This window comes from Petaurus breviceps, unplaced genomic scaffold (assembly GCF_028583685.1).
Source record: "Petaurus breviceps papuanus isolate PSGF00001 unplaced genomic scaffold, PetGlider_PUasm1.0 181, whole genome shotgun sequence".
Lineage (NCBI taxonomy): Eukaryota > Metazoa > Chordata > Mammalia > Diprotodontia > Petauridae > Petaurus > Petaurus breviceps.
The window spans coordinates 2,243,226-2,269,704 of record NW_027185784.1 but is presented as its reverse complement, the minus strand read 5'-3'; the positions used below and the strand labels follow the sequence as shown (position 1 = coordinate 2,269,704).

General features: G+C 36.2%; 1 protein-coding gene across 3 annotated transcripts in view; it reads right to left on the bottom strand.

The window, feature by feature from the left end:
- Positions 1-26,479, bottom strand: part of CPED1 (cadherin like and PC-esterase domain containing 1) — a 433,414-nt gene that overhangs the window by 338,369 nt on the left and 68,566 nt on the right. For all 3 annotated transcript variants that reach the window (XM_069087089.1, XM_069087090.1, XM_069087091.1), the window contains one exon: positions 13,019-13,125. In XM_069087089.1, the coding sequence (XP_068943190.1) occupies positions 13,019-13,125 (107 nt within the window). The remainder of the gene's footprint in view (positions 1-13,018; positions 13,126-26,479) is intronic.

Sequence of the window (26,479 nt, the reverse complement as noted above, 5' to 3'; positions counted from 1 at the left end):
GTGAATGTGTGTATATATGTTTACAGGTATACATAGATAGAGGGCACAGGACCAATTTAACAGTAAGGGATGATACTTAAAAGGTGAAATTAAGAGGTGAGAGGAATATAATGAGAGGAGATGGGGAGAGACAGAGTGGGGCAAACTATCTCATACAGAAGAGGCAAGGGAAAATGGTTACAATGGAGGGGAAGAATAGGAAGGCAAAAGGGAATGGGTCAACCTTATTCCCATTGAATCTGGCTTGAAGAGGGAGCGAAATACACACTAAATAGGGGATCTCACCCTCCAGGAGAATAGCGGGGAAAGGGGATGAGAGGGGGGATGATGGAAGGGAGGACAGGCTGGGGGGGAGGGCTGTTGGAAACAACCACTTTTGAAAAGGGACAGGATCAAAGTAGAGAATAGAACAAATGGGAGGTGGGATAGGAGGGATGGAAATATAGTCAGTGTTTTACAATATATCTACTATGTTATTGTTTTGCATTAGCCGCACATGTACAACCTATACTGAACTGCTTGTCTTCCCAGTGTGGGTGGGTGGCAGGGGGGGAAGGGAATGAATCTGGAATTGAAAGTTTTAAAAATCAGATATTCAAATATATATATATATATATATGTGTGTGTGTGTGTGTGTGTATTATATATATATATATACTATTATTAATACCATCTTACATGTAATTAAGAAATAAGATATACAGGCACTGAGGCATAGAGATCCAATGGAAAAGTCGAAACGTATGGGTATGGGAGAAAATATGGGAGAGAGCAGATTGGAGGTGGGGATATCCTGTGGGACTGCTGTTTTGGGGGGATGGGTGGGGGAAAAACGGGGAGAAAATTTGTAACTCAAAATCTGGAGGAAACAAATGATGTAAATCAGAAGTTAATAAAGCATTTTAAAAAAAAGTTACAAATTCAGAATAATGAAGAAAGTCTGAATTAGCAAAAGAAAAAAATGAATGATATATTTTAAAAATAAATATTGATTGCTTTCAAATACAAGCAGTAATTTTAAACTAGTCTAATAATATATAAATATTATATAAGAGGGTATTTTAATAACTAAGATTATTCGTAATTAGCAGACCTGAATTCAAATGCGGCTTCAGATACTTACTAGATGTTTAACCCTAGGCAAGTCACTTAACCCTCTTTGACTCAGTTCACTATTCATAAAATGAGTTGGAGAAGGACATGGTAAACCATTCCAGTATCTTTGCCAAGAAAACCCCAAATGGGGTCACAAAGAGTCAGACGTGACTAAAACAACTGAATAAAAATAACAAAAGTATATATAAGTATATATGCAAAAAATATTTCAGTTCTTTTAAGCTGATTGAACATTTCCTCTGTAGGAAATGTTTTATGTCATTCATTTACTCAGGAATTTTTTTTTTCCTTTAAATTGCTTCAGTCAAGATAAGCCAGACCAGGTTATGTCTAGATAAACATAAATCTAATTTAATGACACTTTATTGTTAGTCCCAAATCCAAAGTGAGCATAAACTAATTTTTTTTTTTTATCAAGCCTTTGCAGGAATTTAGAGAAGTTCTAAAATCAAAGCAATTATAGGCATTTAACTGGCAGCAGTGTCTGGCTCCTATGAAAATTACTTCTTACATATCTCTAAGGGGGCTGACCAAGGAAATTCTCTGATTAGTTTACAGATGTGTTTTGCAGACTTTACAGAGTGGTGACTTTTTGCTCTATGACTTTGATTATAGCTTACTGATTGGGGATGAGTTGGTTGCTTTGGGTTGTTGTAGACCAATTGGAGATGAATTATTTGGTTCAGTGAGAGTCATATCTTTGTTCAGGGCCTAACAAAAGGAATTTGCAGAAATTATGGATGCTTTGTTGTTGCCATTTTCCACCTTATAGAGGACAGAAAAAGAGCCACAGAACTAAGACCAAACCTAGGTTCTAGGAGATTTGTCTCCAAGAGCTGATAATGGCTACTTTGAATCAAAGGCAAATGAGAATTGCACACGCTCTCATTCATAAGGATCAAGAGGAGGGTGCTTAAGTTTAGCCTTGGAGTCAATGACATGATCTCTCAACCTGAAAAATGGCAGCCGTAGAAATGAGAAATGTGATCAAGTGGTGAGAGTTACTAAGTATCAGTCTCCTATATAGAGAAGAGGAGATTTCTTGGGCAACCCCAGCTCCAGTATTGTTGCTCTAGTGACTGCATGCATAAGAATCCCAGATTTTGGTCTTCTAGAGAGGGAAGAGGGATTCCCTGGACAGCATCAGGCTTGGGGTTGCTTCCCCAGCTTGCATAACTATCTTAAGCTCTTTGAAAGTCTGTCTTCAGGGTAGTACCTTAAACTAGATGGATACCTGTACCAATCTCTGGATGAACACTGAACTCACTGAAATATTTGAGGTTGGCCCTCTAAGAAATTCCAAGTTTGTTTCCCTTACAAAGTAAGTCCAAATCACAGGATGTTATAAGTCTGGAGAACTGCATAGGCTTTAGTGGAAAGTTAGGGACTTACTGGAAAGGGGAATTATATCAACTCTTTATATGCTATCGTGAATCCTTTGTATTTTTTTTTTGTATTTTCAATGGGTGGAATAAAGACTATATATGCACTGTCATCTTGAGTGATGGTATAGAATCTAAGGATTCATTATCACATTGTACATTTCTGTCCAAATAACTTACAGTAAGAAAGGGTACAAAGTCATGGTCTTGCTCCCTCTCTCAAATCACTGCTTCAATTATTTGCTACTAAAGGATGAGGGATAGGGGTAGGAAAGAAGGCAGAACACACTCACAATGTTCTCCCTCTCCTCAAGAGGCACAGCTGCCATGTCTTAGATGCCTCTGTAAAGGTGGATCCAGAAATTTGAACTTCTCAAACCACATGAATGAGAGTACATGCGATATCCCAAGTGTCTGCTCCAAAGCAGTGATTATTAGCTCCCAGAGAGGAAAACCCCCTATGGACCCAGGTCTAATCTTAGCTCTACTGTGTGCACCCCAAAACTGTGTGCAACAGAAATCCTTACCTTAATAATACTCAGAGGTTTCTCAAGGTAGGAAGCAGAAAAGAATGGTAATTATTACTATCTCGAGAAAGGGCCACCCTCCTGACAAATGGTCAGGGAGGAGAAGCAATTTAAAAAGGAAATGGCAAAGTCATAAAGCCCTAATGTAGACTTCTCCCCCACCCCCCTCCTGACCCTTTTCTTCCATTGGCTGGAAGTTAGGTGTACAATCTAAACATGGCAATCTACCTCAAGTACCAGAAGAAGGAAACAGTAGATCACCCAATGTACATTTGAGAAAGCACTTCTGTCCTTATTTGGCATATATTGTGCTGAGGTGGCACTGGGGAGGGTCTCCATTGCTCTAAGTTCCAGATTCCTGCAAGGTCAGGTGACCTAAACTTGGGCCTAGTGGATGCTGAAACCACTCTAGATTTGATTTTTCAGAATGGGGAAACTTCACTACAAATTATCCCTCACATCTCCTTTTATCTCTTCCATTCTCTGAAAAGGGAAAAGGAGCAAAAAGAATCCAGTAGTTAAGTCAGGTCCCTTTTTAAAGGTGCTGCAAAAAAAGTGGCACTGAGTCAAACAAATTATCCCCAAATGCTTGACAACAGCCCACACCTCCTTTCCAGATTCAGGAGTCCCTGTCTAGAACTGTTACTTTTATTTATTTATTTTGCTTTTTGGAGGGAGGAGGGCAGGGCAATTGGGGTTAAGTGACTTGCCCAAGGTCACACGGCTAGTAAGTGTTAAGTGTCTGAGGCCAGATTTGAACTCAGGTCCTCCCTACTCCAGGGCCAGTGCTCTATTCACTGAGCCACCTAGCCACCCCTAGGACTGTCATTTCTTAAAGGGACCTTAGCCATGATATGCATTTCACTCCCAGCTGAACTAACTCTCCAGTATACTCTGCTTCCCTCCCACTCCCCCACCCCCCAGACTCCCTTTGTGCTCTGTCTTCAGGGCAGGGACCATATTGTTGTCAGCTTTTGTTATTGCTGTATTTGTATTCCTAGCACTTAGCATAGTGCCTGGCACATAGTTCTCTGTCAAATTACCAACCTATAGAATACTAATTTGATAGAATCAAAGTTGCAAATAGTTTCATCAGTTTATAATCTACTCTCCTAATCATATGTCTACATGGGGAAACATTATGCACTTTAGTACAGTTCCTAATCTTTAACAAAGGATGAAATATTTGTCCCTGACACTTCCAGTTCATGAAAAGAGCAGCCACCACCTTGATTTTCTGGAAAAATTTCAAGGCAGATGCATCTGAATACTTTTTTTCAGGCAATCCCAATACTTTTCTTTTTTAGTCCTACAGTAACTCTAGCTCAATCTGAATCTCCCCTGTGATACTTCTGTTAGATCACAAATCTGATTATTCTTACTTCTTCATGTACATGGAAGTTAGGAAACCTCTCTATCTTTCATATCAAAATCCAAAACATCTGTAAAAACAATTGTCCTACAATGATCATATCAACAAAGTTATCCTAGAAATATGCTGCAGTGATTTGAAATCATAGCTATTCAAAAGGTTCTTTGTTCCCAAAGTAACCAAAAACTCCATGTTTTTTCTCTCCCCTAATATTATGCTAGAGGATCTAAAAAGACCAAAAAAAAAATAGCCCTACCCTCAAGGAACTTATATTCTTTAAAAAAACTTCCACAATAGTCATGTTGTGAAAGAAAAATCAGAACAAAATGGAAGAAGAAGAAAGAAAATATTATGCTTTGATCTGGACTCAGACTTCATAGTTATTTCTCTGGATGTGGATAGCCTTTTCCATCATGAGTCTTTTGGAATTATTGTAGATTATTGTATTGCTAAGAAGAGCTAAGTATCAAACTTGGTCATCATGCAATGTTACTGTTACTGTGTACAGTTTTGTTTTTTTTAATTCTGCTCACTTCACTCAGCTTCAGTTCATGTAAGTCTTTCCAGGCTTTTCTGAAATCCACCTGCTCATCATTTCTTATAGAACAATAGTATTCCATTACATTCATATTCTTTGACTTTTTCAGCCATTCCCCAATTGATGGGCATCCCTTCAATTTCCAATTCTTTGCCAACTTAAAAAATACTATAAATATTTTTTGTCCATATGGGTCCTTTTTCCTTTTTTATGATCTCTTTGAGATACAGACTGAGTAGTGCTATTGCTGGATCAAAGGGTATGCACAGTTGTATAGCCCTTTGGGTATAGAGGAACTTACATTATACTGGGAAGAAACAATATGGTCCCTGACAAATACAAAACGTATATACAATGTAAATAAAAACTTAATCAGGAGTGGGAGGGTGGGAAGGAATACCATTGGAGGATGAGAAAAGACCTCATGTGGGCAGTGGTACTTCAGGTGAGGAGTCCAAGAGCCAAAGATGAGAAGGACACACAAGGGGACAGTCCATGAAAAGTCACAAAGCCAGGAACTGGAATGCTATTTGCAAGAGACAGCAAGTAGTTTAGTCTCAAATAGAAATGGGAGCCACTAATCTGAACATAAGGATCTTTGGGTTGCATATTAACTTAGTTTTAAAATGTAATATTACCTACATTTTATTGTATTTTTATTTAATTCGCTAAATATTTCCCAATTACATTCTCATCTGGTTCTGGCTGCACTTTGGAGTGTTTGATGTCTCTGATGTAGAGCATATAAAGGGAAGTAATTAGTATAGGAAGGCAGGTAGGGGCTAGATTGTGAAAGGCTTTAAATAGCCTCACGAGGAGTGGCCATTTTATTATCTAGGCAATAGAATTGTGGAAGCTTCTTAAGAGAGGGAGTGACATGATCAAACCGGTGCTTGAGGAATATCAGTGTGGCAAATCCTGTGTGAGGATGGGATAAAGAGGGCAAGATTGAAGGCAGGGAAAAGTTTAAAAGGCTATTGCCCAGTCCAGGTGAAAGGTGATAAAATCCTAAATTAGAGTGATGGCTTTGTAAGTATGAAGAAAGGGGAGGATAGAAGTTGTAGAGATAGAATAGATAAGACTTGGCAGCTGATTGTGAGCTCAAATGTCTTTCCAACTGGCACAATTTCTGAACTAAATTTAATCAATCCACAGGGAAAGCTGAATCATAAAGCCCAAACACACTTCCTTCCCTGAAACTGAGAAAAGGCTAAAGAGCTTACATAAGTGTGATATGCTTAAGCTCCTAGTGGCACTTATATTTCATGGATTTAAAATGAAAGGGAAGAAACAAAAGAGGAAAAAAGTAATAGCATATAGCAGAGTGGTGGAGGAGGTAGAAGATTGTTGGGTTGAGGAAATTTGGGAGTCAACTGGACTGATATTCTGTTCTTAAATTGGAGGAATCAAGGACCCAGAGAGAGGTCACATAAATAAGCAGTACTTTCAGGATTTGAACCCAGGTTCCAATAGTATCAAATATAATGTCCATTCCACTATCTCATGCTGGCTGTAGGGAAGGAAACTCTGAGAATTCTGATTTTTAAAATCTAGGTAGTCCTAAATACAGTGAAAGAAAGGTGTGTCAAAATAAATAATAATAAAATAGAGTATATAAAATATAATAGAATAACTGCACAAAACCATTTTAAAAAGTTGGATAAGTTGGAATAAGTTAAGCCAAAAGGCGAATGATTTTCACATATAAAGCAAAACAACCTTTACCCCTATGACTTGAAATAATCCAGGGTTCCTATTAGAAGAATCTCAGGAAAGGGATCCATAAATAAAGAAACTAATATTCATTTCAACTAATCTGAACTCCTTCTGGCACTTCTTAAAACACACAGAACAGGTGTGCTATCCTACCCATTGCTTATGTCCTGAGAGGAAGGATTACAGTAATTGAGTTCAAAGGTCACAGGGATTTATATAGGCATTGCAAAGTTATCATGTAATACAGATGATTTCAACCTGTACAGATTTCATAGGGGAAAAAAAATTGTGCTGTTACACTCATAGAAGATGTATGACTTTTCATGCAAGGCCTTGGTCATAAAAATTGTTAACCTGGCACAGGACCAATAATCCAGGCTTCTCAATGACCTAGAATAGAAAGGAAATAAGTGACCTCTTTTCCTTCCTCTTCTGTTCTTCCCATCCCCCACTACCACCAATGACCTTCTCCAAATCTTTTCCATCCACAGTCAGTCTTTGGCATTCACAGGGCTAAGGATGAGATAATTCTGACTCATACACGGGAAATATCATCCAAACAGTACTCCAGAGTAGAAGCTAAACTAGAGGTTAAGATAACACCAAGGTAAATTGAGAAAGTCAGCAAATTAGACTCAGGAAATTCAAAGGTTAAGGGACATGCATCTGTGGTAAATCAGCTATATTGCAATATGGATTTTTTTCGCATTCTAACAATACAGTGACACTCTTTTACTTATTGATTTTATGTATATCACAAAATATATAAGATTTGCATCATTACTAAGAGAAACATTTTTACAGGAACTATAATTTGATATCAACTAACCCATATATAATGAATTTCTCAAACTTAACATTACTGTAACATTTTTGACAATCATCAATTAACCTTAAAATGAGAAGGAACTTTAGAGTTATTTTCCAACATAGTATCTTGATAGTATATTGGGTTTGATGGGATTTTGCATAAACCCTAATGTTTATTCTTTTCACATCATCCATTTGTTTCCTTCATCATATTTTTTAAAAGCTCCCATGAGCTTCAAATAAAACATGTAAAATTGTTCTCGAATTTTTGAAATGATTATAGAATGCTTTTAAGATGGCCATGTAGTTAACTGCCATAGTTTATAATATACTTATTATGTGTATTATGTATTATACATAATCATGTTAATAAATTATACAATATATAATATTGTATAATATAGAAATGCAATTCAAAGAACTCTAAGCTTTACCTCACTTCAAAATTGGCAAAGATAAAAAATAAATGGAAGAGTTTGAGGAGGAACTATGGAAACATGAGTATGCTAATGCTTTGTTGGTAGATCTGTGGATTTATACAAATCTTCTGGAAAAGCAATTCAATGAATTGGTATATTTCACAATCTGGATTTATGCAGAGAAGGACTAAATTGTTATACATTTGAACACAAATACTCTAAAGGGTGTGGCCAAGAAGAAAAATAGGCTTTATTCATATACATCAAAATCTTTAAAAGAACATTTTTTTGTGGTAGCAAAGAACTGGGGGCAGGGGGAGAAAGTAGTTGTCCATTGATTGGAGAATGGTTAAACAAAACATAGCACACTAATGTAATGGAATAACACTGTGCTGTATGAAATGATGACTATGATGAATACAGAGAATCATGGGAAAGCTTATGTGAACTGATATACTATGAAGCAGAACTAGGAAAATGATATACATGACAGAAGCACAACAGATGTGTAATGATAATGGGAATCTGAAGATCTTCCCTGCCCCTTGGCCTCTTGATAGGCTTAAGTGAATCTGAGAACATTTCCTGATTTGAAAATATACTCTGCCCCCTAATAGGCTGAGTGTAGTCACATGGAGCCTGTGGTGGGAGGCTTGTTTTTCAGGAATGCCCACACCTTGTTACTTTGTGATTGGGCAGTGGGTCAAGAGGGTTATGACATTCTCTGACCCAGGATAAAGCTATATATACCCAGATGTAAGATTTTGCTTTGTGGCTCACTTTAGGAAGAGTTGTGTGAATTGGCCAAATGAAACTCTGAGCAGCTGTTGAGCCCCCCAGCTTTGAAAACCCAGATGTTGGTTCTTCCCTCTCTGGTAACTAACTAGATATGAATGTAATGGTCAGACACCTGGCAGCCCTGTCTGCTTAATTGTGCTATTTTCTGTTGTAACTTCTGCTTGTATTCTCTGAAGTTCAGGGTGCTGACTTTTTCCCCTGAACTAGGTAAATGATATATGTTTGATTGATTAGAGTAAGATTAACCCATTTTGAGTTGTTTTCCTTTAGAAAAACAGATCTAAGAACCTATGCTAGCAGCCATCATGGGTATGCTAGGGTGCTTGCTGCTACAAAATGAAAGGAATTAAACAAAAAATTAGAACTAAGCCTCTACTTCATTTCCTGGTCACCACAACTTATGACTGGTATACCTCAATCCTGTTTTTCAGTTTGCCTTTTTCTGTTGTTTTCCCTCATTAGAATATAAGCTTCTTCAAGGCAAGGACTGTTTACTTAGTTGTATTTGTATCTCCAGTGTTTAGCACCATGCTTGGTATAGAGGATTGCAGATAGATTAGATAGATAGATAATCAATAAATCCTTTCTTCCTCCCCTCCATCCCTCCTTCCCTCTGAATTATGTGAAATTATAATGACCAAACTTAGCCCCAAGGAGAAATAGGAAATGATGTCACCTCCCACCACACTTCTTGGCAAAAGTGCGTACATTATGATGAAGAATGGAATTACATATAAGGTCAGACTTTTCTTTGATATGTTAGTTCATTTTCTTCCTTTATTATAAGGGATAGTTTTTAAGGAGGGTGTGGGGTAAGGATAGGAGTGTAGTAGAAAATGTAGATGATATAAAAACATAACTATATAGTACTTACTATATGCCATGCACTGTGCTAAGCACTTTTTTACAAATATTGCCTCATTTGATCTTTAAATTAACCCTACAAGGTAGGTGCTATTATCATCCCCATTTTGTAGATGAGGAACCTGAGGCAGACATAAGTGAAGTGACTTGCCCAGAGTCACACATTTAGTGACTGAGGCCATATTTGATCTGGTCTTCCTGATTCCTGGTCCAAAAACTCTGTACAGTATGGCGCCACTTAGTGGACAATATTCCACCTAGCTTCCAATAAGTAGCAATTGCAATTTATTAAGGGTAGACATCTTTTAGACCTATGCTTGAGGAAAGTCACTTTGAAGGCTGTGTAGCTGATCTATTTAAGTAGAAAGATGCTTGATGTAGGGAGGTCAAGTAGGAAACTATTAAAAGAATCCATTTTAGAACTGATGAGGATTAAACCAGGGTAATGTTTGTGGGAATAGAGAGAAGGGCATATAAGATAAAAACAGTAAGATTTGGCAACTTATTTCATACATGGTGTGAGTGAGATTTTGGAGTTGATAATACTGAGGTTGTAAACCTGGATGACCAGAAGCATAGTGATATACTGTTAGAACCAGAATTTGAACCTAGGTCCTCTGGCCCTAAATATATCAGTGAACCCAAAGGTAGAACTGTGAGCAGTTAATGGAAGCTAGTCAGAATTTAGCTTGATGTAAGGAAAAATTTATTAGTGATCACAGAGAATCAGATAGGCTACCTTGCTACTTAGTAAGTTTCTCCTTCTATTAAGAAACAATAACATTGGGGAGGCCAGGTAGCACAGTGAGTAAGAGCACCGGCTCCAGTGTTGGGATGACCTGGGGATCGAATCCGGGCTCAGACACTTAGCACCCACCCAGAAACACCTGGCTGTGTAACCTTGAGCAAGTTACTTAACCCCAATTACTTAGGGGCGGCCAGGTGGCTCAGCGAGTAAGAGCACCGGCTCCAGTGTTGGGATGACCTGGAGATCGAATCCTGGGCTCATACACTCAGCAGCACACCCAGAAATAACTGGCCATGTAACCTTGAGCAAGTTACTTAACCCCAATTGCTTAAAAAAAAAAAAGAAATAATAACATTATAAGGAAAAACAAATTTGAAGAACAAAAATTGTGATCAAACTCAAGGACCAATAAGATGAAACATATGACCCCAACCTTGACAAAAACGTGACAGACTCAAGGTTCAGAATTAGTCATACATTTTTAGACAAGAAAAGCATATGGGTTTGTTTTGCTTGACTATGAAAAAAAGATTTTTTAAAATGTATTACAAATTGTTAATAACTATATAAATGGTAGTTTTTATAAAGAACTCATAAGGCTTGATTTTAAGATGTATTTTTTTTTCTTATTCTCTTTATTTCCTCAACACCCTTCATCATTTTGTTCCACCCCATACCCCAAGACTGATTTTATTGCTTTGTTCCCTTTTCTCCACACCTCTTCTTGTACTGGTCACACATGAGAGGGTTTATAAATAACTATTCTAAAAGTGTCCAAACATTTTATTCTTTCTAAACTGCTGACTGTACACTTTGGATTTTTTTTCTCATTTCTACATATTTTTCCTCTGAATAAAGTACTTGTTTCCATGTATACTTTCTTCTGTACTTCCCCGTGATCACTGACAGCTGTTTGTTGTTGGTTATTTTTAATTTTTTTTCATAGTGGGTGGTAAAGCAGAATTCAAAAGTTCCATTAGCTGAATAAAAAAATGTTCCATCCAAACTCAACTTGTAAAATCTTAAAAAACATGCAAAAATCAATGTAATCTAATGACTGAAGATAATTCTTGGTTTGTTTTGCCACATTTGACTTTTATGTAGTCTAGAAAAGCAAGACAAAAGATTATTTTGACCTCTTCTCCTAAGTCTCTTTCCTAGCTGTACTCTCTCTTTCTACCTAGTATCCCCTCCTTTCTGCCCTTCCCCCTTTTGGAAACTTTTCATATCTGGAATTTTCTATGCCTAGGAGCTTCCTTTTTACTACGTAATTTAATTTGTATCCTCTGACCTGGAATTAGAAGCAAATAAACCAATCAGGTCTGCTTAAGAGAATAAGTTTCTATGACCTAGAAACAACATGGTACAATAGAATGTATTCTAGATTTGGAGTCAATGGATCCTGCTTCTTATTACCTATGTGACCTTGAGCAATTCACTTCACCTCTGAACCTCAATTTCCTCATTTATAAAATGATGGGGCTGAACTAGATGACCTCTAACATACTTCCTACAAAAACCTGAGCTGACCTCATACATGAAATAAAGATGGATTTAGAAATACCAATGAAAGCTTGGTATAAAAAATGTGGCAGGACCTATGAGTAGCCTTACATAGACTCATTGGGTACTCCCTCGTAGCAATGGTCTAAAGACCACTAGGACCAAAGTATCCTACTGATGTTCATTCCCTGCTCTTCTCCCCTCCTGATTTGGAGGTATCAGATGTAACTTTGTTGTGGAAAGGATATGGGAAGAAGTTAGCAGGATACCTTGGTTTTGGAGATATCAACTGACACCCAAGTTTTCAGGAGATGAAGGAAGGTATATCCTGATACCCTTTTCTTTTTGTCTCTGCTTCCCTCTTAGTGCTCCCTTAGGTGCCTCCTATAAAATCACATGGTCTTTCCTTAAACACAAAGAATTAAAGGTCTTATTATTTCCAGTATTGACTGGCTTCTGTGTGATCCTCCTGCAATAAGTCTAAGTTAATGGACCCCAATGGGCATAATGCCTAATTCAAATACTACTTATAATTTTCTAATGAACTCAATAAGGGACTCGATTAACTTGACAATATTGAAAATAACAGTAATGGCTAGCATTCATATAGCACTTTAAGCTTTACAAAGTGTTGTACATATGTTTTCTCATGGTATCATTACAACAACCTTAGGAGCTAAGGAGGTACTAGCACCCCCGTTTTACAAATTAGGAAACTAAGACAGAGGTAAAGTGACTTGCCCAAGGTCACCCAGCTTGTATCTGAGGAAAGATTTGTACTTAGGTCTTCCTGAATTAGAATTCAGTATTCTTACCTACTGCACCATCTAACTGCCTCATGAATGTGACCACACATTTAGAATAGTGATGTGAGTTAAGAGAACAAAAGATGTATCATCTGAAAAAGATAAAATAATGGAGTAGATATTTCTCTAATTTAAAAAATGGAGATGATGTGTGGTACAGTGTGGGCAGGCTAGCCTATTCGTTAAGTTTGGGCAGTTCTAACAGGGAAACAAAGTACAATACTTATACCCTAACTATAGGGCAAGGTTGAATCGAACAGTTATTTTCATTTGCCAAATCTGGGTCAATAAACGAGATTGGATCATCTTTTCCTCTTCCTTTAACTCTAAGCACTGATAAATAATATGGATTTAACCTTAATAGTAATTCTCTGCTTGATAATCTGGAAACAACAAGAAAAATACCATTGATACTATACCCTTTGATTTAAGTTCAACTGGAACAAGTATTCTTTCATGATGCAGGGCTTTCCATCAGCTTTCCTAGGAGGCAGGCAGATGAGAAGATCCCAAGAGCCTGATTCACCTAACAGGAAGAGAACAGATATTTGCTTACTAAGTAGGTGAAAATGTCACATAACTCTTTTTAAAAAATGGTAAAAAAGCTTATGAAATAATTAGAAAGATATTCTGATAATCTTCTAAGTGAGAAAAAACAATTCTTAATTTCTTAAGTGATGATACATAAGCTGTTTCATTGCTTATTTCATTATTTTTTTATATTCCTGGAATGTTCAAATATTTTAACAAGTAAAATTCTCAAAATAAATTTCAAAATAGAATAAATCTTAACTTATTTAAAATGAATAGTACCATGCAGTACTTTCTCTGAGTGAAAGAATTGTTTTGATAAAACCAAGCAACAGCAATTCTAGGATGTCAAAATGTTAATTACTAGAAATTTTGTTTTAGGTTTTGTAAATTTCCACTAATTCATTTATTAGGCTTTCATTCATTCTAACTCTCTCTCATTCTCCAGATGAGGAAAGTAGGACCCAGTGAGCTTTGGTGACATGTCTAAAATCAGACAAGTATTTAGCAACAGAGGTGTAGGATTCAAACCCAGGTCCTTCGACTCCAAAATCAGCATTCTTTCAACTATAACATACTGCCTTTCCTCTTGTACACTGTGATTTAATTGTCTAAATGTAATCAACATAAACAAATAGGTAATAAGAATGGGCCAGTAACATAGACACATCTGTAAATCCCAAAATCAAAGAATGTTAGAAGTGGAATGGATTGTTAGAGATCACTTTAGTTCAACCTTGTAATCTGACAGATAAGAATGTGAAGTATTCAGATGAATAATTTATGTAAAGTAATAAAGCCCAAAAGAGGCAGACCTGAGATTAAGTCTTTTGACTCACTCTTTCTACTATAATAGGCAGTCTCTCAACCAACATGTTAGTAGTTGATTACCTGATGAAATAATTTCAGACTACTTTGTAGAGTACATATAAATTTTGAAAAACTTTTTGCTCTTTGGATAAAAGATACCCAGTTTCCTCTCTCCTGTCTCACTACTTTTTTAGTCTTTAATTTTCTTTTAAAAGGCACCCAAGCTACTTGGACATAGTAGGAGCTCAATAATTATTTGTCAATAATATGCCTAAATACAGATCTAAATACACACTCATTTTGTTCTGATGAAATAAAAGTGCCCTGGGAAAAATGCATTTCACTATTTCTTAATAACTAAAGAGAAACAGAAATCTTAACAAAGTGCCAAACATAGAAAGAGTACTTATCTTGTAGTCAGAAAGATCTGGACTCAAATTCTGGCTTTCATACTCGTTACCTGTGTGGCTTTGGAAAAGGTCACAGACTTTTTAGTTATCAGTTTCCTCAATTATGAAATTAGGGTATTTCTTTAGATTAGGGCTACTTAGACTTTTTTTGTATGATGGACCCCTTTGGCAGGCTGGTAAAACCTATGAATACCTCAGAATGTTTTTAAATGTATAAAATATATAAAATTCCAAAGTAGAAGCCAATTATATTGCAGTAAAATTATTAACATATATTGTTAAATATGTTTTTATTTAATCAAATATTTCTCAATTATATGCAAAAAAATAACAAAAATTTTAAAAATCTTGAGTTTTGATTTCTCACAATCGCATTCCATCACAATCATATACCACAACTTGTCAGCCATTATCCAACTGATGAATATCTCTATTTCCTATCTTTGCCACAACAAAAAGAACTGCTATAAACATATTTGTACAAATAAGTCCTTTTCCCTTTAAAAAAATCTCTTTGGAATCCCTCTTCTGGATTCAGATCTAGTAGTGGTATTGTTGGATCAAAGCATACACAAAATTTTATAGCTCTTTGGGCATAGTTCCAAATACTTCTATAGAATGGTTGGACTAGTTTATAACTCCATTACTATCTAAATTTTTCCACATCCCCTGCAGCATTTGTCATCTTCTTTTTCTGTGATTTGCCTATCTAATAGGTATGAGGTAGTATCTCAGAGTTGTTTTAGTTTATATTTCTCTCGCCAGTAGTGATTTAGAGCATTTTTATGAGATTATTGATAGCTTTGATTTCTTCTTTCAAAAGCTACTTGTTTATATCCTTTGACAATTTATTACCTGGCAAATGGCTTTTATTTTTATAAATTTCACTCAATTTTCTGTATATTTTAGAAATGAATACTTTGCCAGAGAAACTTTTTATAAATTTTTTTCCCAGTTTTTTAGATGAATCGTTACTAGCTCATTCTTTGGTAGTTTGATTGGCATGACACTGAATAAGAAAATTAATTTAATTAGAATTGTCATTTTTATTTTCATTTTATTTTATTGACTTGGCCTACCCATGAACAATCAATATTTCTCTGATTGTTCAGCTTTATCTTTATTTGTGTGAAAAGTATTTTGTTGTTTTGTTCATATAATCCCTGGGTTTATCTTGGCAGGTAGCTTCTGAAGTATTTTATACTGTCTATAGTTATTTTATTTTATTTTTTAAAGTTAATTTATTCATTTTTAGTTTTCAACATTCACTTCAATAAGTTTTAATCTCCCCCTCCCTCCATTCCTCCCTCTCCAAGATGGCATGCAATCTGATATAGGCTTTATATATACATTCCTATTAAACATTCCTATTTTCACATTAGTCATGTATATAAGAAGTATAATAAATGGGAGAAATCACGTGTAGTGGCAACCACACTGGCATACCCAGGATGGCTGCTAGCACAGGTTCTTAGATCTGCTTTACTAGGAAAGATAGCTGTTTAAGGGGTCAACAATGTTTTTTTAATTACTTTAACTAGCTCAGTGGAAAAGCCAACACCCTGAGCTTCAATGAAAATACAAACAGAGTAAATACAAGCATAGAAATAAAGACCAACCGACAGGGCTCTGACTGTATGAATCAACTATACACTTTACATATATCTCTGAATAGGGAGAGCCTTTACATCTGAGTAATCTCGAAGAGCTCTGAACACACAGCCACTCAGAATCTCAGCTGGGGAATCACAAGATCCTTCTCATAAGCAAACCCCCAAAACACAATACCAACTAAGAGTATTAATATATTTCTCAGAGCCAGAGGGCATCACAATCCTCTTGACCTAATTAGAAATTAGCAAAAGGTATGAAAGCCTTCCTACAAAGCAAGCTTCTCTTAACGGGTGCCACATGAGGCCTATTAATGGGCAGGGAAGATCTTTTATCCCATTAACATTACACCATGAGAAAGAAAAAAACAAAACAAAACAAAAAGAAAATAGTCTGCTTTCACTCTGAATTCAGACTCCATAGTTCTTTCTCTGGATGTGGATGACATTTTCCATCATGAGTCCTTTGTAACTGTTTTAGGTCCTTGTATTGCTGAGAAGGGATAAGTCTATCAAAATCAGTCATACACTGTGGTTATTACTGTGTATATAATTATTTTAAATGGAATTTCTCTATCTCTTGCTGTTGCGTTTTGTTGGTAGTATAAAGAAATGATGATTTAGGTGGGTTTATTTTATATCTTGTAACTTTACTAAATTTGTTAATTGTTTCAACTAGCTTTTCAGTTGATTCCTTAGAGTTTTCTAAGTATACCATCATATTATCTTGAGTGATAGCTTTGTTTCCTTATTGCTTATTTTATTTCTTCAATGTCTTTTTCTTGTTTTATTGCACTTCTACTAAAAAAATTAAATAATGGTGGTGATAGTGGACATCTTTGTTTCACTGATATTATTGGGGAGGCTTCATTACAGAAAATTCTTGCTCTTGGTTTTAGATAGGAACTGTTTATGATTATTAAGAAAAAAATTTATTGATTCCTATGCTTTCTAGAGTTTTTAATAGGAATAGGCATTTTTTTATTGTCAAAGGCTTTTTCTGCATCTATTGATATAATCATAAGATTTTTGTTGTTTTGTTATTGATATGGTCAATTAGGCTAATAGTTTTCTCAATATTGAACCAACCCAGCATTCCTGATATAAATCCCATCAGGTCATAGTATATTATTGCTGCAATCTCCTGGTAACAGTGACATATTGCTTGTAATCTCCTTGCTAGTATTTTATTTAAAAATTTTTGCATTGATATGCATTAAGGAAATCATCTATAGTTTTCTTTCTCTATTTTGGGTTTTTTTTTTTGGGGGGGGGGCTTTTCCTGGTTTAGGTATCCAAACCATATTTGTATCATAAAAGGAATTTTGTAGGGCTCTTTCTTTATCTATTTTGCCAAATATTTTGTATAGTATTGGGATTAATTTTTTCCTTAAATATTTGGTAGAATTCACTTGTAAATTCAGCTGGTCCTAGGAACTTTTTCTTAGGAAGCTCATTTATAACTTGTTCAATTTCCTAAGATAGGGTTATTTAAGTATTTTATTTACTTTTTTGTTAATCTGGGCAATTTATTTTTTTAAATATTCATTTATTTCTTTTAGATCAGTTTTACTGGCATATAATTGTGTAAAATAACTCCTAATAATTGCTTTAATTCTATCTTCATTGATGGTGCTCTCATCCTTTTCATTTTTGATATTGGTCATTTATTTTCTTCTTTCCTTTTTAAATCAAATTAACCAATCATTTGTCTTATTGTTCTCCCCCCTCCCCCCCCACCAAAACCAGAGCCTAATTTTAATTATTAATTTATTTTTCTTACTTTCAATTTTATTAATTCTTTGATTTTCAGAATTTCCATTTTGGTACTTAATTGGAGATTTTAAACTTGTTTTTTTCCCCCCTAGGATTTTTTTAAAATTAGTTTTATGCCCAATGCATTGATCTGCTCTTTCTTCTTTTATTGATGTACCCATTTAGAGATGTACATTTTTCCCTAAATGCTGCTTTGGCTGCTTCCCACAAATTTTCATATGTTATCTGAGTGTTGTTATTCTCTTTAATGAATTTATTGATTATTTCTATGATTTATGCTTTGATCCACTCATTCTTTAAGTTTAGATTATTTTAATTTCCAATTAACTTTTCATCTATGCTTCCATGCTTTCCTTTATGAAATGTAATCTTCACTACATTATATTTTGAAAAGGATACATTTAATATTTCTATGTTTCTGCATTTGCTTGGGAGGTTTTTAGGTCCTAATACATGGTCAATTTTTGTGAAGTTGCCATATACAGTTGAGAAAAAGGTAGACTCCTTTCTGGTCTCATTCCATTTTCCCCAGATGTTTATTGCATCTAACTTTTCTAAGATTCTATTCATCTTCTTGGTTTCTTTCTAATTCATTTTATGTTTACATGTATTTAACTCTGAGAGGGGAAAGTTGAGGTCTCCCACCAGTATAGCTTTACTGTCTGTTTCTTCCTTTAACTTATTTAACTTTTCCTTCAAGAATTTGGATGCTATGCCATTTGGTACATATATCTTTAGTACTGATATTACTAGAAAAGTACATATTACATACATGAGAGAAATACTCATTTCTCACAAGTCATGTTCTTTTGTTTTCTTATTTGCTCATTTTTCCACCCTGTTTTTTATTTTTTATTGTGAACTTCATGTTAAGTTTGTGCTCTGCTCCTAGTCTGGGGAGAGGGGGGCACTATTTCAAGCTTCAGGTTTTTTCACATTGATGTTTTAAGAGCTAGATCTAAGGGTTTGGAATGTTTTGGGTGCTTCTATGATGGTGTGATGTGGGGAGAGGTGTGGTCATTGCTCCCCTGGTCTATAATCTGGTCCTTACCCAGAAGGCCCTTGATCCCTTGGTTCCACAATTAGCACTACTCCTTGGGGCCTTTGCTACTTGGACCAGAAGTGAAACTGTTCCTTAGGGTCCTCATCCCTTGTGACCAAAAGTAAAACTGCCCCTCAGGACTTCCATTCCCTCTTGACTGAAAGTACTTTTCCCTGCCCTTGAACTCTGACCCAGAAATGGGTGTTATGTGTTGTATTGTTCATCCTTCATTGAATAGACAATGGAGGTGCCAAACAGCATCTGGTCCTACATCTGTGCTAGTAGATGGTGCCTCTGTAATCTCTTTCTGACTAGATGCCACGTCCCCTTCCTGTCTACAGCTTGAGAGCTCTCAAAGCCCCCTGGTCCTACTCTTAGTGTTTCATCCATGCGGGCTCTGGGCAGCCTCCAACCCTGTGTTACAGATCTCTCTGTCTGACCCCTTAAATTGTCTTGGTCTGGAAAAATGTCTCACTCTGACCTTTTGTTAACTCTGCTGCTTCAGAATTCGATCTGTGGGGTTATTTTAAAGTTGTTTGGATAGGAGTGTTGGAAGAGCTCAACTGAGTACTTTCTCCACTCTGCCATCTTGACTCTACCACAATACTTTTTTTTAAAAAGCAAAGTCATGGACCCTAGGTTAAGAATCTCTGGTTTTGAGCATCTCTAAGATTGCTTCCAGCTCTAAATTTTATAATCCTATGAGCTAGGGATTGGTAACTTATAATAAACCCAGTAAATAGTTATTAAAGAATTCCTAATATCTTGTCAACCTGGGTAAATGGAAGAGGGCAACAAGTACTAGATTTGGTCATAAGACCACAGTTTGGATCTAGTAGATCCCACCATTTACTATATTTTTGACCTTGAAAACTCCCCTAACCTCTCTGCATCTCAGTTTCTTAATCTTTAAATTATGGGATTGAATTGGATATTTAAAGTCCCTTGCTCCAAATCCATCAAACTTTGAAATAGTTACCTTCCACATTTTGAATGGAGATAGTATAAATGCTCCTTTTGGGTTGCTTCTGCATATGTCATCTGTTCTGTTTGTCATTATGGTAGTAAAAGCTCCTGGTCTTATTTTAACACTGTTGTCATGAGCTCATTTGTCTTCACATTGAAGTAGCTTCCAAGAAACAAAAAATGTAACCAAATGATGATCCAAATCGCATCTCTTTTGAAATTCTCTAGAGTCATTTTTTGGCACTGATGGACCCTTTGACTTCAAAGAGAGACTCTATGAAAGGAACAGATATCAAAAGGAGCAAAGATACATCACATTTAACCATGAAATTTCACTCCTTACTAATCTAGTGACTTTTCTTTGGCAATCACTGTACAGTGCAGTGAGTTTCTCTGTTTTTCTGGTAGAAGGGAAATATATCATCACAAAAGAGCCCATATGATAGAACAGAAATTCAAATATAGGCTCTTACATTATTTCTTTGTTTACATTAAACATCTTTGAATATATAAGCAGGATAAGCTTGGCCTCAAAAAGGAGATATGAGAATGCATCTCCCCCTAACCTTTGCAGAGGTTGAGGGTATATGTGTATGGAAGACTGCATACAATGTCTGATTTTTTCAATATGTTGGTTAGTTTTGTTGAATTATTTTTTTTCTATTTAAAAAAAAGTCCTTATAAAAGATCAAAAAGGGAAAAGGTTGGGATATATTGGAAAATTTAAGGGATATTAAAACAAAAGGTACCAAAATAAACTTTAAATGTATATGTTGGGGTTAACAATGTTGAGGTTTAGGGGTCCTTGGGACCCCAAAATACTGACACGCCAGGTCCTACCCAAATGAATTAAGTCTTCTCTCAGCCAAAGTAAAACAGAGTTTATTAAAGATTGGACTTATTGGGTAGACTCTTAAGGAGCCTGAGCATTTGTATCACTAATTCAATCAGGCCAGATTGAACCTTGAGACTTTGTCAGGCTAGATGGAATCTGAGCACCTTCATGGAGGTAAGATGGGTCTTATATACAGAAAGACTGTGGGAGGGATCTAGGAGTGGCCTAGTAGTCTGGGGTGATGAGAGGAGGGCTCCAGGGAGGATCTTGATGGGACTGAGGTCAGACTCAGGAAAGCAAGAGAATGGAATTAAGGGTGGGAAGTAGTTGAAGGCTACCTGGAGATAACAGACTATGAAGGGCTTGGCTAGATTAAGGGTAACAGATTTGGGAATAGTGATAATGGAAGGTTTATGACCTCAGGTTAATGCCAAATCAAGTGGTAAGACTCAAAGGGGTTCCCAGATACCCCATCATATATACAGCTTTAAATTGCACTAAGCCTTTTAGGCCACCCTGTATGTGCACACATATGTACATAGTCATAGCAGCAGAGAAAATTTACCGCAATTCAGAAGACCTGAAAGGATTTATTCTTGGGATATGAAAATATTGTAAAATAAATTATGGTTATTTTTTTGTATGACTTTGCACTACTAATTCCCATGCCTCCCCTACACACTATTACTTTTGAGAAAACCACAAACCTGTTTATTTACACTTAAAACAGTTCTTCCTGCCAAAAAAGAATGATATATGATAGTTCGAATAACTTTCTCTTAGTCTATACTTCTGCTTCTCAGCCAATACTTTCTGATTTGTTTCAAGGGGAAAAGAGAAAGTCTTTTCTCATTCTGTTTTACTTCTGGCTGAAACGAGGAAGCACTGAAAATCCCAAGAGGGTAACTCCTCTCATAAGATTCCCAGCTAAACATTTCAAGCAGTTATGAGGAACCTAGAATAAAAAAGAAAAGCATCTCAAATAGGAGATATATTGCCCAAGTCTTTAAATCAAAGGATTTTGTTAACCTTTCCCTTAATACCACCATCTCTCCCTTCAAACCTTCACACCCCACACAAAGCCAGAATTACCAAAAATGTTTCTAAAACTGTTGGGAAAAAAATCTGTTTAAATACTAAAAATTTACAACTGGATGACCTTGTGAAATCAGTCAATAAGCATTTATTGCAATTATTCTATGTGTGAAGCACTGTACTAAGCAAGTACTATGAGAAAACCCCAAGGAATGCAGTGGAAAGTGCTTGATCTGGTCAGAGTAACAGGCTTGAAATCCTTACTCTGTTGTTTGTGTGACCCTGGACGAGAGCCTCTCTAGGCTCTAGCTCCTCATATCTAAATTTGGGTTAGGGGGCCTTTAAAATCCATTCTAGCTGTATATTTGTGATAATGTAACTATATGATTCCAAGACTCTATAAAATTCCAAAGCATCACATAGAGAAGCAAATTCTTATTAACTGAATATATAAGGTATAATGAAGCCATCACAATGGTGCAGGCTTTAATGGCTTCAGCACCCTTATAAAGGATCTCCTTACCTTTAGTCTCACCCCATGAATTCATCCTTTAATCCACTATTAAATTAATCTCCTAAATCACTATTTTTATCATGTTCCCTTTATACTTAGTCATTCAAAAAGAAATGTGTGCCCAGTACTGCTTTATGGTTCCCTCTGCAAACTCCACAGTTTGGCATAAAAGTTGTGCCTTCACAACTCTCTGCATCTTATGTTTCTTTAAAAGATTGTCTATTTCAATCAGGCCTGTATGCTTACATAATCCTATGTATATCATATGCATATTTGTAATCCTGTCTTTACTCATTTGACTTAACTGTGAATGCCCTTCCCTTTCTTCTCTGATAATAAAAATACTTTGTTTTCTTTAAGATCAAACTCAAGATGACCTCTTTTTAGAACTCCTTCCCAGACTAATCCCAGGCCACAGGGAGCTTTCCCAAATACTTACAGTACTCTGTGTGACACAATTTAATATTTGACTATATTTTCTTTTGAATTGTTCTATATTTGCTTCATTTACATACATTTTTCCCCTCCAAGTAGATTAAATTTCCTTAAGAATGAGAATTGTTTCCTCATTCATTCTCCCCACATTCTTTCCACAGTAGAAACATAGTAGGAACTTATTATTAAAGGAATAATTAGATTTAGATGTGCTTAATCAAGAAAGACTCTTTGATGTGATTTTGAACTGGTATTGAAAGAAATGATGCTGCTATATCATTTTTATTCAATTCAATTTTACAAATAATTATTAGGCACTTTGCATAAGATGGAATGCTATGTAATGGAGATATAGAGACAAAAAGAATACAGTTACAGCTCTCAAGGATCTTTCTCTCTAGTTGGGGGTGGGGAGAATTATAGAGCCATATTTAGAAAAGTAAAAGAATACAATTAGGGAGGTCAAGGAAGCCTTCCTGGAGTAGGTGGCATTTGACCTAAGCATTGAACAGGAGTACTTAACCTGAGGTATGTGGATCTTTTGGTTCATGGGTAGATTTTTAATTGATATATATATATGTATGTATATATACATATGTGTGTGAAATATGTGTATAGAATATAACAATATAATAAAATAATCTATTAATAGATATATTTGCTACATCTGAATTTATATATTCATAAATATTTCCTTAACTTTTGGTTTCCTTTGTAATTCTATGGATCTTATTTTATGCATTTAAAAACATGATTCTAAGCAGGGATCCATAGGCTTCATCTGACTCCCAAAGGATTTCTTGATAGAAAAAAAAATTCCTAGCTAGGAGGAATGAAAGGATTCTGAGAGGTACAGACAAGGAGAAAGTTCACTCCAGGCTTAGGAAGCATCCTATATAAAGTGACAGAAGAGAGGTAGATTGTTGAGTTTGGGAAAGTGCAGCTTGATAGGAACACGAACTCCTCCATGAAGGGACTAATATGAAATAAGTCTGGAAAGGTACACTGGGCAGTCACATTGTAGAGAACTTTGATGGAAAAGTGAAGATTTTGAATTTACCCTAGAGAAGATAAGGAACCCCTGAAAGTTTTTGAGTAGACAAGTAATGTGACCAGTCCTGTGCCTTAGGAAGATGACTTTGCCATCTGTGTGTAGAATGGATTAGAGAGGAGAGGGAGGAGAAGGGATTAGATAGACTCTATAACTCCCAGAGTCCCTAGTTGAAGTAAAAATTCACAGATAATATTAAATGGCTACACAGCAAAATGAATCGTATTTAACAGGATCAACTGTTCTTTTTTCATTAGGAATTACAGTGGCTAAAAGTTTCATAATATAATGAAGACAAGGAATCAATTTGGGGAATGAACTCTGGAATGAATAGGAATGGACGAATAGATGAATAAGAATCTTTCTTTTTTTAATGCACAGTTTTGTTTTGTTTTTTTTTTTAAACAGCATAAAATTTCCTGAGTCTCTTTTGTAATTAAAATGGGCTCTTTACTCTCCTGTCCCTTATGATTCTGCTTCTTTATCTGCCTGAAAGGGAGTAAAAAATGCCAGTAAATCCAAAGCCTACCCGACAAGTGACCAGTTGCATGAAACAATTGCGAAATACCCAAACTATAAGCTTTATGGCAATGGTGAGATTCCAGAGAGATAGTTTTACAGAGATGCTTAGAAAAACTAGTTAGAAGTATCTTCCGGTAATATCAGTCACTTTTAACCCCTGCTTTCCAACTAGCCATTCAGAGCCATTAACATATCACTATTATCAGTAAGAATTCTGTATTTGTTTCTATTTTCTGGTACCAAATATTTGCACTGAGGAGTTGTTCCATGCAAAGTAAACAATCTTTCCTGGCTTATAGAAAGGACCTCCATGGTCCATATGCTCTGAGGGGTTAAGACTTTCATCCAGACAGCAGCAGATGGCTGTGAGATTCACTCCACATTTTGTCTGCTGCCCTGCCTGGGTTTCAACTCTAGGGAGTAAGATAACCCCCACCCCATCCTCTACCCCTACCCTAGTATCCCCTGGCATCTGGTCCTTTCCTACCCCTGTGTTCCTGCCTCCTTTTCTGCAAGTCTCCTCCTTTAGATTGCAAGCTGTTAGTACAGTCTCTTTTATGCCCCCTTGGGGCGGCTAGGTGGCACAGTGATCACCAGCCCTGGAATCAGGAGGACTTGCGTTCAAATCCATCCTCAGACACTTAACTAGCTGTGTGACCTTGGGCAAGTCACTTAACCCCAATTTCCTTGCCTTCCCCCCTCCAAAAAAAAAAAGAGCAAAAGAATTGTGTCCCCAGTGCTTAGCACAGTGCCTGGCACATAGGCACTTAATAGATATTGATTGGATTGGATTGGATTGTTCATATAAACCAGTGTTTATTTTCAGTGAGTGACAACTTGGAATTTTTAAGTTGCCAAATATAGTTTTAAAATATGAGCAGCAGACCAATAAGTTGAACTGCATCAGAATATTGAAACAGATATAGCACCATGTCTCTGATAGAGATGGAAACGTAGAAGGGAAAAGGGGAATAAATCATTAAAATAGAAGAAGGAGAAAAGCTATCTTGATGTATTCTGCCTTGCAGATTATTAGACTGAAGGATGTATAGCTGACATAAGAAAATGTTAGCTTTTAGTTAAACTTTAAAGAAGCTATAAGGACCACTATTAGATTCTGTGCAACATACTTATTGGAGATTTTCCCATAAAATTTATAAATCAGAATGGAGTGAAACAGATTTTAAAAGTGAAGCTGGGAAAATGAGGTTGTCCAAAGGGTTTCCAGGATAAATAACCACAAGCGCCAAACCTAATTTTCTATTCCCTGGATTAAATATATATTGCATACAGTGAAAGTTTACTTGATGGGGCTGGAAGTAGTTGAATAATGTTTGGCATTCCTCTAGGAGAAATGATGATAATAACAACAGCAGCAATTCCTATTTGTATAACGCTTTTACATTAACCAACTCCTTTCTTTGCAACAACCCTGGCAGGCAGCTAATGCAAGCAAAATTATGCCTATTTTGCAGATGAAGAAAGTGAAACCCTGAGAAGTTAAATGACCTGATCCCATTACACACTTGTAAGTAACTGAGGCCAGATTTACAAAATCTCTATGATTTATGTATTCTTATTCAACATGCCACTTTGCATTTCAGAAGAGTATCACTGAAAGGCAATTCTTCCCTGGGTCTTCATCCTGGTCTTTACATGTCTATATATCATAAGAATATGGGAATATGTGTTGAGAATGGTTTCTTCCTCGGTAAAATGAGGGAGTTAAATGACTTTTGAGGCCCTTTGCAGCTCAAAATCTATGATTCTGTGAACATAGTAGGTTACCCATAAATAACAGGCTAACACTGTGGTGTAACAGCGGGGAGAAGCAGTCAGGTGACTGTATTCAGATGCTGGTTCTGCCAGTAACTATAGTAGCTTTGTGACTAACATTGTCAGTTCCAGTCCTGGCTCTCTCCCTTGTGACAGATACATGTTAAGGGCCATTTGCCCTTGCTCCACTGCAGAGTCACTCTTGAACATGCTTCCTCTTCCTTCTAGTAGAATCATCTCACCCATAATAACTCTGACAGCCATCTAGCTCAGGACTGCGTAGGCAATTTCTTGATTCAATGTTTGTTTTCTCAGGGGCTCAGAGGATTCAGTGAATATAGGGGATTACAGAGGATACAAGGTCTTCAAATTATTTTTCTTCTCCTTGGCATACTATAAGACCAAGGGAGTGCTTAGTTAGAACAGAATTATGGTTATCTTATGAATCTGGGTTTCTAAATGTCTACTAAACTGCCATGAATAATTTGAATAACCCCATCCAGAATACCCTAAGATAAAAGGAGTTTAGGGACAATTTAAGGTAGACTGATGAGTATGTCTAGTTTC